The sequence below is a fragment of the Ostrea edulis genome, chromosome 2 (assembly GCF_947568905.1).
Source record: "Ostrea edulis chromosome 2, xbOstEdul1.1, whole genome shotgun sequence".
Classification (NCBI taxonomy): domain Eukaryota; kingdom Metazoa; phylum Mollusca; class Bivalvia; order Ostreida; family Ostreidae; genus Ostrea; species Ostrea edulis.
Window position 1 is genome coordinate 43941439 of NC_079165.1, and position 17793 is coordinate 43959231.

Consider the following 17793-nt stretch of genomic DNA (forward strand, 5'->3'; position numbering starts at 1 on the left):
GATACATTGATTGGATGAAGCAGTCATTGATTTCTTTATCGATGAATGACAAAACAGCATTGATGTCAATTCAGAATAACATGATAATTATTCTCTGGACTTTGGTTTTATCTTTTTTTGAAATGGTAAGGTTAATAATGTCTCTTCTACTCTATGCTTATAAAATGGCAGATAAATTACATGTATTAAAACAACAAGCTAAAGTTGTATGTGCATATGATTAAGATAATCTGGTAAGGCATGTTCAATTTATTTAAAGTTTCTTGGACATCATGTTAGAATTCAAAACAGAATTAAGACCTGGTTTTATGAGAGAAATGATAGATTCTATGATGATTTATTTCATTAAATCTATGAGTTTGTAGCTGTACTTGTATTACCTGCAGATCAACTGAGGGTGTCCTTGTATAGGTCAGAAAGTAGGTCATTTATGCAAATGAACACTGTTGCATCACAAACAGAAATATACTTACACTGACATGAAACAGCAGACTGTGTTCTGCATGGTTATAGTGTATGTAATATATAATATTTATTTGAAAATGTTGGTCGTTAGAAAAGACAGTTTAGAAAATGAGTTGGTGCTTTGTGATGTTTTCTGGTATTTGTTGATATTTCTTGAAAATTCTCCTAAAAAGTAATATGATAAATTGTTGTTTTAAAGAATCAACTAATCATTATTTGAGAGCAACATTGTATGAAACTATATCGACCAAACATGTTTTCATATTCTCAGCAAGGTTTAATGGGATTATGTAGGGCTCTGTCTGAGTGCGCGGCTTAATTGATATTGATATAAATTCTTAATGCATTTGAATGAAATCCCCTACATATTATCATATCAAAATTGATTTTTTAATACTGTTGTAAGTGACATTAGATGTCTACAGACTGAGCTAAAAGTTTGGTAAGGATTTTAAATAATTAAATCTTAAATTGTAGGAATCAGAAAATTAAAATTTTCCAGGCATTTTGTTTTGAACAGCTAAAACCTATTGTTCCATGTAATTAAATACAAGCAGCAATTGTGTTATTTATATCACTTTTTTTCAAACCATCAAGATGTTTTCTCTTGTTAATATTTGCTTCATGCTTTCCTAAACTTTTGGGTTAAGACCATGAATGTTTAAAGGTCTAAATCTGCTATTGTTCCCAGTTAATCGCAAATCCATTGCAATATTCCCTTTGTCTTCAAGTGAAAAAACACACACACTTTGGCAATACATAAAAATTCAAATCTAGATGTCATTGAATTGGTGCACGTTGCTATTGACAAATCAATTTCATCGAGATATTTTTTGAAAAGAGGAGGGTGTATTCCATTGTATTTTGAATTTGGATATGAAAAGGAAATATGATTTAATACATTCAATTGTCAAGTTCTGAAGGTGGGTTTTCATGCAATTATGTATGAACTATCATATACATATTTTATCATTTATTGTTGTCTATGATTTTTTATGTGCCTTTTGGAAGCACTCATTTCTAAATGTCATAGTTTCGAGTTAATGACCTTGATTATGTTGGATGAAATTGAAAAGTAACGATTCATTTGATCCTGATCACTTTTTTTATGAAGTTTATGTAAATATTGTCAAATTTTATCAATATTTTTACCAGATGTAAGATGTAATCAAATTGGCACTTGATCCTAGGCCCCATTCTGCTTTTTTTTTTCAAACCTTTTGCCAGACAAGATCATCCTGACGTTTGCATGCAGCTCCCCACAAACATGTGGATGCTTTGTTCAATATTTTGTCTTAATTCGGAGCGAGACTTATCAAAATTCTGACGAAGATGCTGATCAGCTAATCCAAAAGGGCAATGCTTGTGCCCATAGAAATTGTACTTTGAAGTAAAATCTAGAAATTTTAAGCATACATTTTCCACTAAACACCACCCCACCACCCCACCACCACCAACCCTAAATTTAATTTCTCTACAAAAAATGTTTTTAGACTCTTTTTCAGAACAACTATCATGCAAATTAAATGTGACACTTAGAATGATCGACCCTGGTTTAAAATAGAATATTGTCACTTACCTCTGATATTTGAGTAGTGTTGCTTAGATTTCATACAAGAAATTGACAAGTCTTTATTAAGCACTATCGCAAACACATTACCTTTCAACAGCATATTGCCATATTTTTGTTTTCTAGTGTTGTGCCATATTCTGTGGGGGGAAAGTTGTTGTTGTTTTTTCTATGGGAAGGGTCCAATCATTTGTTGGGAGTACAGTGAATACAGGTGTTGGGATGATCTAGACTATACCCAATGGCAAAAAGAGAAATATAAACATCTAGCAGTCACAGACATGAATATAGTTACCTTATATTTACACAAGGAGAAAAATTCCCTCTGAACCTCAGGCAGTGTCTGTCTAAGATTTCCAGCTTTAATTTGTTGTAATGTATGTATCAATTACCTTTAGTTGCTAGAACTTCCTGAACTTTGAAATGAAATTTGTGGAACAAGTTGAACTGGAGAGGTATGAATCAGCACATTGTGCTGGCCACTATGCCTGCCATACTTTGTCATGTAGTTGTAGATGTTCATAAAGTTTATCTATTCCATTAAAGCATAGGAATATTATTTGAAATGAAATCAATCTTACAATGTCATTTTGAACTACATGTAATCATGTTGTTGAGCAACTTGTTATAGTGTCAGGAAATCTGAAAGACACCACAGAGTCTTCGACATCTGTTTCATATTTGGATGTTTACATAACATAGACATTAAAGCAAACTAACAAGTAAACTATATGACAAACGGGATGACTTTAGCTTCATCATTAATTTCCCATATTTATGTAGCATATATGATATTCTATTATCGCCTGCATATGGTGTTTTATGTCTTTCAGCTGATTTAATACACACAAAAACTTGTTTTCTGTTAGATCAGTTTTTGAAATGAGGAAGCTTACTGACTAATGAGTTGATGTTGCAGGGATTTCAACAATCTCAAGTTGTTTCAAGTCAGCATTTTGCAATTTCTGTGGTTGTTATAAGTACATTGTATCTTATTGCAAATACAACCTATCATTAGGTCAAATGCTGTCTGACATGTTTCATACCAATTAGACTGTTCTTTACATACTGATTTTGACAACGGATTATTCTGTTTACTTGATCAAGATATAGGGCTCAAGACAGGTGTGACCGGTCAACAGGGGATGCTCACTCCTCCTAGGCATCTGATCTCACCTCTAGTGTTTCCAGAGGTCTTTGTTTGCCCTGCTCTCGATGTTGTATTCTTTATAGGATTTATGAGGTTGATCACTGTTCATTATCTTCACCATTATTTATTCCACAAGAGTTTTAAAAACCCAAATGTAAGTTTGGTAAACTGTCTGCATGAACTTACATTCAAGTCATTCTGAATTGTGGTATTGTCAGATTACCTACAGTTAGCTGACAGCATGGAGGTATGGAAACTTCCTCTTAATTTGGATGAGTTTAAATACTGAGTGTTGCAATACAAAATAATGAATGATAACTCAAAACAGATTTACTCTCCTTTTATGGAGGTTCAGCATTAAAATGCTGTTGTTGCTTTGCATGTGAATCAACACTGATCATGGATAGCAATTTGAGGGTACTTTTTGTTTGAAAAGTAAGTAAGTTTAAGAGTAAACTGTGCATATGCTTACAACACATCCATATGTCTAAAAAAATAGCATGAATGTTGTCGATAATGTACAAGTTCCATTCTGCTATATGATATACTAGAATTAATTTTTCAGCAATGAGGATATTTTGTTTAATACATTAATATCAGATCTTATATATTTTTGTACCTTCAATGACGCTTTCAATGCCTTAGGAGGAAAATGATTAAGTTTTTGTACATTTACACGAGTTAAAATCAATCATTGAATTTGTTAGCTATAATCCCAAATTGACAGCCTCCCCCAAAACATGTAACTGTCCTGTACATTTCAAACCAAAGAGTGAAATGAGTGACTTGCAGATGATACAATTAGTATTAGCAGAAATTCCTCACCGGAACCTTTGAAGGCATTGAAATATCTCTTTTAACACTATTGTAGTGGTATACTACAACAAAGCACGTAGCTGGTTATCAAGTGGGGACATTGTGGTCACTTTCTATGACCTAGCTGTCATAGGTACAAAATGAGTAGAATTGAAAATCTAAAGGATACTCCACCCTATTAAGTTAAAATAATCCAACAATACATTATACTGTTTTAACATTTTCAGTACTCTTTCATTTGGTTCTTTTTGCTTGATTTTTTAGGCGAAAGTTACTACGCCAACTACATCCAAATAAACGTCAACTTCGTATGTGGGATCCTGAAGTCATAGCCATGAAACAGAGAGCTCTTGTCAAGTCAGTGTATGGTAAGAATAAAAAAAATCTAGTTCTTTTTTTTATATATATAAACTTCATCAGTATGAAAACTACTGTAAAATGCTATTATGTTGAAAAATTCTAAGATATTGTCAGTATTGCATTTTATAATCATTTATATCAAATTAGAATTTCATTATTCTGTTGTTCTTCTTGAATGAATTCATTATAAGCAAGTATTCACAAAATCATGATTTTGTATGAACAGAACATACTGTATATGGAGAACTATATGCAAGTGCTTAGTAAATTAGGCAGAATGAACTGTCCATTTTGGATGAAGAAATGTGTAATAAAAGAAAAATTTTAAGTTTTCAAATGTTTTTTCTGTTGTGCAGGAGAGAAGGTCAATGCGCCATTTTGGCATCCACAAAAGAGGAAACAAACAAGGCCGTACTGGGCAAAGTGGATCCCCTCGCCTGCTGGTCAGTATCAAGACTTCATGCCTAACAGCATCATCACAAACCTCAGGTTATACCGTAGTCTTCATTCCAATAACCCGTGGTTTGTGATGATGTTCTAATGGATTCAATGAAACATGTTGATATGTTTTTTGGATATTTTCTTTCATTTTCAAATAAAACATGGTAGTTAGAGCACCTGCCATTTGTGTAACATGGTGTTTCTACGTAGGTTTTTCTTTGTGTATCTTGTATTAGTTCTCCACAAAAGATACAATTACAGTTTATACTCATGACCTGAATTTTTTTAACCCACTAGTACTCTGGAAAGCTGTATGAAAATGTTTCACTTCTGGTATGGATTTTAAGGGGAAAGTATTCTAATGCAGTAAAGAATGTATATGGGAAATCATTGATGGAACCATAAAAAAACTGTATAAATAAATAATGGAAATTACTTTCACTGTATTTCTTTTTATCTAAGTCAGTGAAATGTAAAAAAGGAACTTTGTTTTTCCTTGTACAGCATTATCCTATAACTTTGCTGTGGACAGCTACCATCCACTGGCCTCCAAGAAAGGATTCCTACCCACCCCATTCCTCGATGATACTGGGCACCCCAGAGATTTTGACTGGAAACCAATTGAGGATGAAGACTTAGAAAGTAAGTATAAATGAAATAATATACAAGGGGGGTGTCTGTATTTCATTATAATACACTAAGTGAAAGTCACTGGTTCTTATGGACTAATGCTGGACAATATCAATTTCAAACCCCGTTCACATACAAACACACACATACATATATGTAAAGAACCAAGAACACGAAAACTGCAGCTTTTTCAGTCAATTTAGGAAATATTTCTAGTCTGATTATTAATTTGAAGATTTAGAAGAAGACCAGTTTTTTAAAATATAGATCACACTTTACTTGCAGCCAAGTCTGCCTACAAGCAAGTCGAAAATGTAGAGTGACGCTAAGTTGGAGTCACGTGATTATAATTACTGAATGCTGATTGGATAATATTATAAAGTATTGAGTTTGGGAGAATAGAAACAAATATCTAATGTATGTTACAAAAATTCAGCTTGAAAACATGAAAATACACATTTAAACCATAAATACAATTATTTTAATAATTGTTGTTTTTGTTTAGAAAGTAAAATGCACATTTCTGAAAGTTCAGTCAATCTGTTTAAAAAATGGAAACCTATAATTGCAGTTTCTTCCGAAGAACATGTTGCATGGCAATTCATATTGGTACAACTATCAGACATTTGAGATGGATTGAAATAATGATTTTTAACATTTTAAGTTGTATTAGCAGATTATTTTTCATGAACTCGAACTGTCTAGGCTGATCAATCCCTTTTACTGAAGGTTATTGATCCTAGCATTCATAACAGTAAAAGTATTAAGGTATAATCCAGTGGATTGATTTTTACTGCATTCCTCTCTTATGGTTTAGGGATGGGGACAATACAGTCAGTGGTAAATGACACTCAGGATTGTGTTCTTTCACTTGAATGATATTTAGAAAGTATTATGGGAGAAACAGGTTCCGCAACATGTATGAGCTAGTTATTGATATCTCCAACATTTCTAGTTCATTCAGCAATTAAGCCTTATGTATTTTGTGAATTTAAAAATTAACAAGCTTGAGCAGGAGGAAAACCAGTAAATATCTCTTGGGCATTGTGAAACTTATATCTCAAATTAGAATGAAGTGTAGACTACAACAGCTTTGATTTAAAGAAATATTTTATTCATCTTGTACATAATATTATACAATGAATGGGATTGGTCAATAGGCATATTATGCCTATGATTTGAGTTCTATTCATAAATCAAGGCATAAATAATCTATTTCACATATCTCTGTTAATAATGTAAAAATGAAGTGTTTACAATTCATTAGAAATATATCCCAAAATCAATACATGATACAGGATGAGAGAGAGGGAGAGAGAGAGAGAGAGGGAGAGAGAGAGTCAATTTACTTCAAATAATACATTTACGCAAGTCTTTTAGTACTCCAATTTTAAGAGAGTTACTTTGCTCAAAAAATATTTGATTTTCACTAAATGGAAGAAAGGTTGACTCATAAGTAAGATAATTAGTAATATTTTTGGTCACATTTAGTGTAACAGTTTTTGTACACCTGTCATTGTTGTGTTGAATTATGGTATGGCAAAAAACATGCAATTTTGGATAGAAAAAGCCATGATTTTCAAAAATTTATTTTAATACATAACGCAAAAGACAGAAGTATTTGAACTCTGGATCTATGGGTCAGTAACCTGATACCTTATCCACTGAGCTACACAGGTATACAAGCCAATCAGTCAATTCAAGTAATTTCACTAAACATTTGAATTGCCATCTTGTGACACAGTGTCATAAAATGTACATATCTGGGTGTGTAGTGAGCTACCTTAAGGAGGTATGCTACACCAGAGAAATTGAATGTACATGTAGATGAAAAGTGGAGGATATGTACAACAATATTTTGAAGTTGAAAATTTTCAAATTTACTTCATTTTGTCAAAAAAAATACAGCTTTAGCAGGAGATAGGCTGAAAAAAAATTTAAAACCCCTGCTGTTGCATTACTGAATATAATGGATGGGTGTATTTTGCAGTCTGAGTATTGCTCTTGTTCCTATGGCATGCATACTGTGGGCAATGTTAAAAGATTATCTTTTGAGTAAGAAAACCACATCTTAAGCATTAAATTAGGTGAATTTGAAAGATGATGGTTATAGAAGAAAACCACATCTTAAGCATTAGGTGAATTAGAAAGATGATGGTTATAGAAGAAAACCACATCTTAAGCATTAGGTGAATTAGAAAGATGATGGTTATAGAATTGCTACTTGTGTTTCTCATCTGACAGTATTCTATATATGTCATCTTATTTCCAGAGCTGTTAATTATACCCCCCGCAACAAGTTGTGGGGGGGTATACTGGAATCGGGTTGTCTGTCTGTCTGTCCGTCCGTCTGTAGACGCAATGGTTTCCGGGCTCTAAAGCATTATCCTTTCCACCTACCGTCACCATATCATATATATGGACTACTCATGGGATGAAGATGTTCCCTATCGATTTTGGGGTCAAAAGGTCAAAGGTCAAGCGCACTGGACATCGAAGTAGCAATATGGTTTCCGGGCTCTAAAGCGTTATCCTTTCCACCTACAGTCACCATATCATACGTATGGACTACCCATGGGATGAAGATGTTCCCTATCAATTTTGGGGTCAAAAGGTCAAAGGTCAAGCGCACTGGACATTGAAGTAGCAATATGGTTCGGTTTGTCATGCCATTTGTTCTTTACACTCAGAAAAGAGGTAGTTTATACCTATTACCAACACCCTTTGGGAGATTGGGGTAAGCGGGGGATATTCTTAGTGAGCATTGCTCACAGTACCTCTTGTTGTTTCAGCTTTTTACCTTTGCTAGTGGTATTCTAGTAACAACTTTTAATTGTCTTTATTATGTTATTTTTATTTTACATCAGTTAATTTAACTCTCTCAGAGCTTTTATTTGTCTTTTCAGAAAACCTGAGAGATGTTCGAATAAGTGACAACCCCTCAAGAAAGTCTGGTCGATACTCCTACAACTTCACACCATCCCGTGGTGCTGATGTGACGGATATGTCTGGTCTCAAGAAGAAACTTCAACAAATTGAAGATGAATAAAAACATCTGTCTGGGACTAACCAATTCTAGGACTTGGGAGTTTTTGATTAATATATGTCTTATGTTTTTAAGGCTTTGCATTTTTATCTCTGATCAAGTATGATACATCTGTGTTGGTTTTCTGGTAAATCTTCTCTTCTGTGGAACATGTTACCAGCAATGGAGTTGTAGAATGTTAGAAACTTACCACAAAGTGATCCTTCATAGGTGGTACTATTGTTTAGGAGAAAAACATTTTCATCTTTAGCATACTTGTAATTTAATTGATCATATTTTTTTTTTCATCAAAGTCACTTTTAGTGCATAAGAGGCTAGTCCAATTTCACTGCTTTACTCATTTCTCATATAATAATTCATATGAGAGGAGAAAAATCATCACAGAGTATTTGAAAAAAATGTTGTAAAATGAGAATGTACATGTTTCTTCAGTGTTGAAGACAATTAAGATAAAACTCCCATTAATAGTACATGTATTGTCAATTTGTATCAATGTTTTAGCTATAAATTGTTTGCAAATTAATCATTTTGTATGCATGCATGATTAATGCTTTTGTCAAGAAATTTTGAACAGATTTTATTAGCTTAACATTTCAATATTTATGAAGCCATGAAGCATTAGGTATGGAGTTGTATGATAATAGATTCTTTAAAATGCAATCTTTTTATAATATGCAAAATAGGATTTTTAGACCCAATATTTTGCACAAATATCTGTTAAGTTTAACTATTTAACTATTTTTTGTACTACTTGATCCTGGATATACATGTTATTATTTAATTATTATATCAAAATAATTTTAAGTATTTCTCAAGTGAATTCCGTCCATTATTTATAGACATTTAGAATTTGATAGCATACATGTACATGTATTTTGAAAGATTTGCACATATCATTATTGAATTTGAATGAAAATTGTAGTGTCCACATGCCTTGCTTCTGTTAAGCCAAAGTATTTATTTTTTATTTGTAGCATTTATTTTGTGTGTTTTGGAAATGTTGGCATCATATGTGTACCAAGTTCTTTAGTTTGTCTTGAATAAATTATATTTTGTATTTATAGACACACATATGGGGATTAAACAAATTTCCATATGCAAAAAAAAAAACCACACAAACATGCCATGTCACCAAGGAAAAATATCTGAGCATTACTTGGCCAAGGAACTTTTATCAAGAAAAACTAAGACATATTTTTCCAATCTTGCATGTACTTAATAAAGTACAAATGAAAAGTGAAGACTACTAAAATGGTGGGTGTGCATCATCATGATGTTACAGTCAAATATTCTTTGTTTACTGTCTTTACACAAAATATGTGAGTCTTGGATATTGATAAAAAAAATTGTTTTGTATTAAATGTCCCCCCCCCCCCCCCCCCCCCCTCCATTTCATAGGTTAATTTAAGAAGATTAAGTGGGTGTAAATCATGGCATTTATTTAGACTAGTCTGTGTGTGAACAGATCACGAATGAATTGAATCATGTGATAATTGATTTTATTTTCTAAATTGAAAAATAAAATGAATGTTTACAAAATTCTATTTTGATGTGGGATGGCGTAACAAAAGTGATTTTTATTAGAAAGGTTCTGTATTTCCTATTTTTCTTGAGTATATGTATGATATATGAATTATTAATTGCGCCACTCAAATTAAAAGAAATATCGTGATGGGGTAACCGGCCATTATCATGTGGTTTAGCTATAAATTATGTTTAGTGTCTTGCAAATAGGAAATTGGTTCTGTAATGCTTGAGATGTCTGTGATACAGATACATGTATATATATATATATTATATATATACAGATATGTGATATATTTATAATTGTTATTGATGAACGACATGTAGGAATTGTTATTTACATTATTAAAGAGATAATAACACTTGAAATATTTGTTCTGTTCTTGATTAGGACAATGGAAGTACGTCTGAAAGATTTCATTGAACACAATAGATGCAATATCCATGTAAGAAAGGAAAATCTTTAGACCGGGATCACTTCACTGAATCACTATGCTATGGAATTCTCTAGTATAACAAGCAACTGCCACTGTTGGCTGTTAACTGCCTGTGTGTATTAATGTTAAATGCATAGTACAAACGAAACAACAGCACTGGGAACAGATGAGGATACATATGTATTTTGAGGAGGGATATGGAGCGCCAAATTAACATAAACTCAAATAATTGAAGATATCTTCAATTATTTGAAGATATCAATTCATTTGATGCACGCAACAATTGAATTAAAGATCTCTTCAAATAATTAATGATAACTTCAATTCTGAATTATTGCGCGCATTAATTGAATTGATGAGAGCATTAATTCTTCAGCTGATTTGATGCGCGCTTTAATTGAATTAATGATCTCTTCAAATGAATTAATGATATCAACAATTGAATTGATGCGCGCTACAATTCAATTGAAGATAGCAATAATTGATATAATGCGCGCATTAAATCAATTGATGAGAGCAATAATTGAATTGATGCGTGCATTAATTCATTTGATGAGAGCAATAATTGATTTAATGTGCGCATTAATTCAATTATTGCTCTCTTCAATTGAATTAATGATATCTTTAATTAATTTGAAGACAGCAATAATTCATTTAGAGAGAGCAACTATATAATTAAAGATATCTTCAATTCAACATATCCACAATTGAATTAATGATATCTTTAATTGAATTGCTGCTCTCTTTAAAAGAATTGATGCGTGCATTAATTCCTTATACAAAAGCATTGTAAATGATTTAAAGATATCTTCAATTGAATTAAAGAGATCATCAAATTATTTATACCGAGCTCTAAATTAATTATTGGGAGCAATATTTCTACTAAATTGATGCTCTCATCAAATGAATTGAAGAGAGCAATAATTGAATTAATGCGCGCATCAAATCTATTATTGCTCTCGTTAATTGAATTAATGCGCGCATCAATTGAATTGAAGAGAGCAATAATTGAATTAATGCGCACATTAAATCAATTATTGCTCTCATTAATTCAATTGATGCGCGCATTAACTCAATTGATGAGAGCAATAATTGAATTGAACAAATCTACATGTGTATTAAAATGATATTTCTACATGCGACAGAAGCAGAGGACATTGACACGTCAGTTTTTGGGTGGTCACAAAGTTTTTGACTGAAAACAAAAAACTGTCAATGTTCTCTGCTTCTATCGCACGTAGATCTACCATTTTAGTTTAGATTTGTTCCTGAAAAATTCTTCAAATGATGATAGAAGTTATGTGACAATTCGTAATTGCGAATCAATTCAGCAGAAGAATTAATGCTATCATCAATTCAATTAATGTGCGCAATAATTCAGAATTGAAGATATCATTAATTATTTGAAGAGATCTTTAATTAAATTGTTGCGCGCATCAAATGAATTGATGATATCTTCAAATATTTGAAGATATCTTCAATTATTTGAGTTTATGTTAATTCGGTGCTCCATACTGGGTTCGAATCTTGGTCTGGTTGGCCGTTGCATTTTATCCCTTCCTATTTCATTTGGTGCTGTAGACCTGTAGACCAGCCCCTAGAACTGACAGGAGAAAATGCCTGCCAGGAAATAAAAATCTGAGTTATGCGTCTTCAAGGGTAAAGATCAATTTAAGAAGTGAGGGGTGTAGTGGTCAGACAGGGTCAATCACCTGTGAACAGATAGCTCAGTTGGTAGAGCACCTGACTAGAGATTCAGGTAGCCCGGGTTTGAATCCCGATCTAGTCAGGCTGGAAACCAATATACATTTAACTAAGTAGTCTCTAGACCCATTATTGGACTGCATTGTACTGCATGTCCCAGAATACTAACACATCAGTTTGAATTTGTTGAATACTTTATTTGTGCATTCTTTGATGATCGAATCTTATCTATATATTATACCGGGACACTTGTTTCGGTAAATTAGTTATGACATGAGTATACTATAAACTAATAATCTAGCTTTTTTTTTTTTTTTTTTTTTTTTTACACTTGATGTAAAAATTCTTTACATTTATCGGTTCATTTTCCCCAAAAGAGTTATAATACAGCATGCTTGTATAAGTCTTACCCTTAATGAAAATGTTTTTGCATTAAAGATTATTTCTACGTTAAACTTAACAACAAATAAAAAGCGTTGATCACGAACTGGTTTTACCCTATTCCGGATTTCTTTTTGCTTTCTTGAACACTTTCGTTTTTAGTTTTTGAATGTAATTTCCGATGAAGAATTATTCTTAGTGATGGTGAGGTCTTGCATTTTGAATCATTTTCAATGATTATGATCAATGACAATTTTAAACTGGGGTAATGGGAGATTTGTCCCCAATATCTTGAGCATCAAACTTCTTTCACGAGTCAATTTTGTGCTACCCGAATCCCAGGGGCCTATCATGAAATGTTTATATTTAGTTATTACCTCCCAGTCACGAGAATGTACATGCATTAGGCTATATATATATATATATATATATATATATATATATATATATACAGTATAATCTGTCTAAACCGGCTATGTGTGGTTCCAAAGAAATTGGCCGGTTTGCACAGAGTCCGGAGTGCAGAATGTTGACAAGAATGAGAGTTGCTTCCCTTGTATTCACTATCTATGCATACGTGTGTAATGATTGCTAACGTTGTAATATATTACAAAAGAATTCAAAATGTAAAAATATAAATGTCAGTGTTTTATTGTCGTGCTCATTTGAAAAAAAATTCAATTTTTATTAAACAGTTTAAAATCTGGGAATTATTCGCGCAATTTTCTGTTGGTAAATTGTCGATTTCGTCTACATCATCGCCGTTATCAAGTGCTACATTATGTACGTTCGTCAAGTTTGTGTTGTGTTCGTTTAAAATTTGTCTTTCCCAGCTTTCATTGTAAATGTATCGCTTTCAACTGTCTCAATTTGTGAAACGGAAACTAATGTAATGCCGAGTGATCGACCGGACATGGCGAGTTGTGCTAACCACTGTCTGACTCGCCGTAGAGCTCCGAGAAGTCCACGAGGGGAAACCCTGCTTTTGGAAAACATAACGGGATTGTTGCCGATTTTGTTTTATTCCAAGAATGTATCGAATTCATCGATTAATTGAACTTTGTCTTTTAATGTCAGTTCTCGTCTCTGTCGTTAGGGGGAGGGCGCCATTACCTCGTGCTTGGTGCTGTCATAATTGAAAAGTGCACCCCTAAAAATCAGGTTTTATTTTAAACTGATCGTGACTGATCGCCAGTTGCACTCTTTTACTTACCTGTGGATTCCCGTGAGACACCCTTTGTGTACACCGCGTGTGATCGACCGAATACCAACAGGTTGGTCATCGTGGGGTGGCTGGTTTAAATGCGATAATTAGAGCTAATTACGAGCAGTTGGGACCTTGTGTACACGGAATACCATTGACCGCAACAATTAGGGTGGTGCATCATCGAGGGGCCGGTTTACACAGGATAATTAAAGTTAATTGATAGCAGTTGGGACTGTGTAAGCCGGCCGATATACAGAATACGCAGGATCCGGAGTACAGGGAATTATTAATAAAGGATTTGTTAAAGAAATGTTAGGGACTATATTTTGTGGCCGGAATTGACAGAGCGCCGGAGTACTCAGAGGCCGGTTTGGACAAATTATACTGTATATATATATTAGAAACATCCATTACAGATTCCTGTACACGAACGTACAATTTTGAGTTCAGACGTGTGAATCAGGTTCGACAGGGAAATATTTAAAATTTTGAGATTCATCTGACATAATGTATTTTTAATACGCTAGATCATCAGGGAGGATGGATGAAGATACACCAAACTTAAAACACCAAAGCCTATATTGATATCTCATTTTACTGAATATAGAAGGACCCAGAATCTCAACCTGGCCATTTGGTGTTATTCTTATTGACCAGGGTATTTTTTTTAAGGATCTGTAGAGGCCGAAATAAGACCCCATTCCGAATGCTGAAAAGCAGGCACATGTATTTTTCCCAATTTTTTGCATTAAAGCACAATGGAAATAAATCAAAGCAGGGTAGCCTTATTGTTCATAAATCTTCACAGATTACAATTTTTGCTTCAAAATTGTTTTGTAAACCTAATTTTTTCCCTCTGCTTAATGAGGTAAGCTTTGACCAAATTGAAAGTTAGAGGGAGTCCAATTATACCTTAATGCAAAGGGTTTTTCCCCCTTCTTTGTAAGAAGTGTTTTTTTTCCCAATTTCAAGCAAATATCGCTATTTTTTCCCAATTGGAAAGGCCCAGGCCCCTGATATCAAGACCTAAAAAAAACTTGTTGACCTTTTACTGAGACTGACAGATGAAAATATATGCCAGGGTAGAGCATGCATGGTTGTTTTCAGGCATGAAGACAAAAAGGGGGACAAATATGGTGCATATTAGATTGGATTGATTGTCATTATCAGATTGGCTCATAGAGCACCAGACTTAAGATTTTGTGTCCCAAAATCAAATACTTGGATTGCCTTCTTGTTCCTTATATTGTATATTTTTGCTCACCTGAATATGTAAATAATACTTTATCTTTTTTTTAAACAGATTACAATCTCCAGGCGATATGCAGTGTCATTTTTGGCACTGGGGAAAAGAAGTCTACCTTTAGCTGTTTTTGTGATATATATTGGATTTGTGACATTTGCATTATTTAATTATCGAATTCATTGTATTTTTACTGAACCGACAACACTTATCAAATACCACTTACTTGAAAAAGAAGAAGCTGATAAACTGTGCAGAATTCCATGGGATTCTCTAGGTAGGGGTCTAGTACAGTCAGGGAGAGGTTCAGTGGTGATACTTTTATTCTATATTATCATGTGTTTGTATGCTTTTCTTTTTATCCTTATTATACCCCCGCAACAAAGTTGGGGGGTGGGGGGTATACTGGAATCGGACTGTCCGTCCGTCTGTAGACGCAATGGTTTCTGGGCTTTAAAGCGTTATCCTTTCCACTTACAGTCACCATATCATACCATACATATGGACTACCCATGGGACGAAGATTTCCCTATCGATTTTGGAGTCAAAAGGTCAAGGTCAAATGCACTGGACATCGAAGTAGCAATATGGTTTCCGGGCTTTAAAGCATTTAATTATCCTTTCCACTTACAGTCACCATATTATACATATGGACTACCCATAGGACGGAGCTGTTCCCTATCGATTTTGGGGTCAAAGGTCAAGCACACTCCTGGAGAAGAGACTACCCAAGGTTTTGTCATGCTCTTTCTTTTTTACACTCAAGAAAGAGGTAATTTATACTTATTAACAACACCCTTTGGGAGATTGGGGTAGGCGGGGGATATTCTTAGTGAGCAATGCTCACAGTACCTCTTGTTGTGTTCTATTTTTATCTTATTCAATTTCATTTAATTTTTTTAATGCCGCTATCAAGACCGCTACTAGTCCAATAAGTCCATGGACTAACTAGTCTACAGTATTCATCGGTTTTGTTCCATACTTTTAGTTTTGAAGTAAATTTATGTCTATTGTGTTGTAAGGATGAAAATTGTTGTATCATTATTACCAGTAACAAGATTAGATGTAATCAATGTTATATCATTATTACCAGTATCAAGATTAGGTTATATATGTAATCAATGTAAGAAGATTAGGTTATATAGATAAGATAAGATAAGTTTATTCTAATTTTGGGCCCAGAGGGCATAACAGTAAGACATATATATGTAATCAATGTGTGTATTTCATAATATATTCAGATTTTTTTGTATGGAAGACATGGTCAGAGGTACATAGACGCTTTTTTGTTCTTGCAGATGTGGAAGACATTGATATTTTTCATGATCATGATTTAACTTCAATACATCATCAAAATCCATCCGTACAGAAGGGAGGTGTGGGGAAGCCTGAGGGGTGTACCTCCTACCAGAAAGTGGCCATTATTGTCCCATACAGAAACAGATACTTTCATTTAAAACTACTGCTCTCTAGACTTCACCCCATGCTGAGGAGGCAGAACATTTACTATCGAATATTTGTGATAGAACAGGTATGTACAATGTATTGCATAATTGGATTGTCTTGGTGAAGAATTAATTTTAGTCATCTTAAAATTATTGTATATTTGTTTTTTTTAATTTGGCGAATTCAAAAGAATCTTAATTAGTACGGTTTGGAAGCTTTACTAGGGGACATCTTATCTTAATTAGTACGATTTGGAAACTGTACTAGGGGGACAGCTTTGCAATCTAGGATGAGGATTCTGGAACTTCGAGAAAATTCAAAATTATCAAAATTCTAATAAGTATTCAAATGCAAAAAGTAAGTAAAGATCAAACCCAGAACTGTTTTGTGTAATCTAAAGAACCCAAGACTGCCCATGAAAAGCTACATCAAATCAATTTTGAAAAAAATCACTGCAAAATATTTTACTTCATTGATGATGCTCTATCAAAGAAAAATCCTTAATGATTTTCTTACAATGGAGAAATTGGTCATAAGAAGGTAATTATGTGGGGGAAACTCCAAAAGGTAACTGCAGCATATTAAATTGGTGGTCTCACCCTCACCCAAGGTCAGGATTGAGCCATTTTAGGATAGACTAAATTTAAAAATCTTACAAACACAAATTTGGCAAGTTTTCAAATTGATATGAAATTGTTTTTGTTTTATTACTCTATACAAAACAAGTTCGTACTACTGTAATCTTTATGTATTAATTATGATGTATAGTTCATGCAAAAGTTTAGAATCCTGTTCTTCTGTGGAGTTAATTTGATTCAGATGAGCTGGCATATCATTATCTTTTTTAACACTTAGTTTTGAATTATCTGAAAATTATAGGGTTGAATCTGAAATTATAGGGTTGAATCATGTCATATATATGAACTTTCCCTCTTTTGCACTCATCAAGTAAAATTACAAATTTCTTGTTGAACACCAATTTTCATTGTTCTTGTGGTTCAACAAAGTACAATTTCTGTTCATAAAAGAAGAATATAGATAGGTTTACTAAGAATCTTGACAAATCCATGAAATTTGATGTGAAATCTATGGACACAGTATGGAGTGCACTTATTGAACATGCTTTCATTAGCACATACAAATTGTTATGGATACAACTGTTCACAATCCAACACAAGTCAATATATGCATGTATTGATGTGTATAAGCATTGAAAAAAAATGGTCATTAAATTAGCTGGACAGTTCTGAGATAGTTTAAGTTTATTACAGGTAGATAAGTACCTGTGGGAGAGGGCCCACATAGGCTATGCCTGTTACCTGATCCTATTGAGTTTCTCACTAAATTATGATTAACTAAATTAAACTAAGTAC

General features: G+C 33.3%; 1 protein-coding gene across 6 annotated transcripts in view; it reads left to right on the forward strand.

Moving 5' to 3' along the window:
* Positions 1 to 17793, forward strand: part of LOC125667057 (inversin-like) — a 73306-nt gene that overhangs the window by 45942 nt on the left and 9571 nt on the right. For 5 of the 6 annotated variants that reach the window (XM_056154131.1, XM_056154130.1, XM_056154132.1 and 2 more), the window contains 4 exons: positions 4266 to 4369; positions 4718 to 4804; positions 5307 to 5444; positions 8339 to 10371. In XM_056154131.1, coding sequence (XP_056010106.1) covers positions 4266 to 4369; positions 4718 to 4804; positions 5307 to 5444; positions 8339 to 8481 — 472 coding nt within the window. In that variant the 3' untranslated portion in view covers positions 8482 to 10371. Of the gene's footprint in view, positions 1 to 4265; positions 4370 to 4717; positions 4805 to 5306; positions 5445 to 8338; positions 10372 to 16272; positions 16506 to 17793 lie in introns of those variants that run through there. The other variant, XM_056154135.1, reaches the window with a different exon arrangement.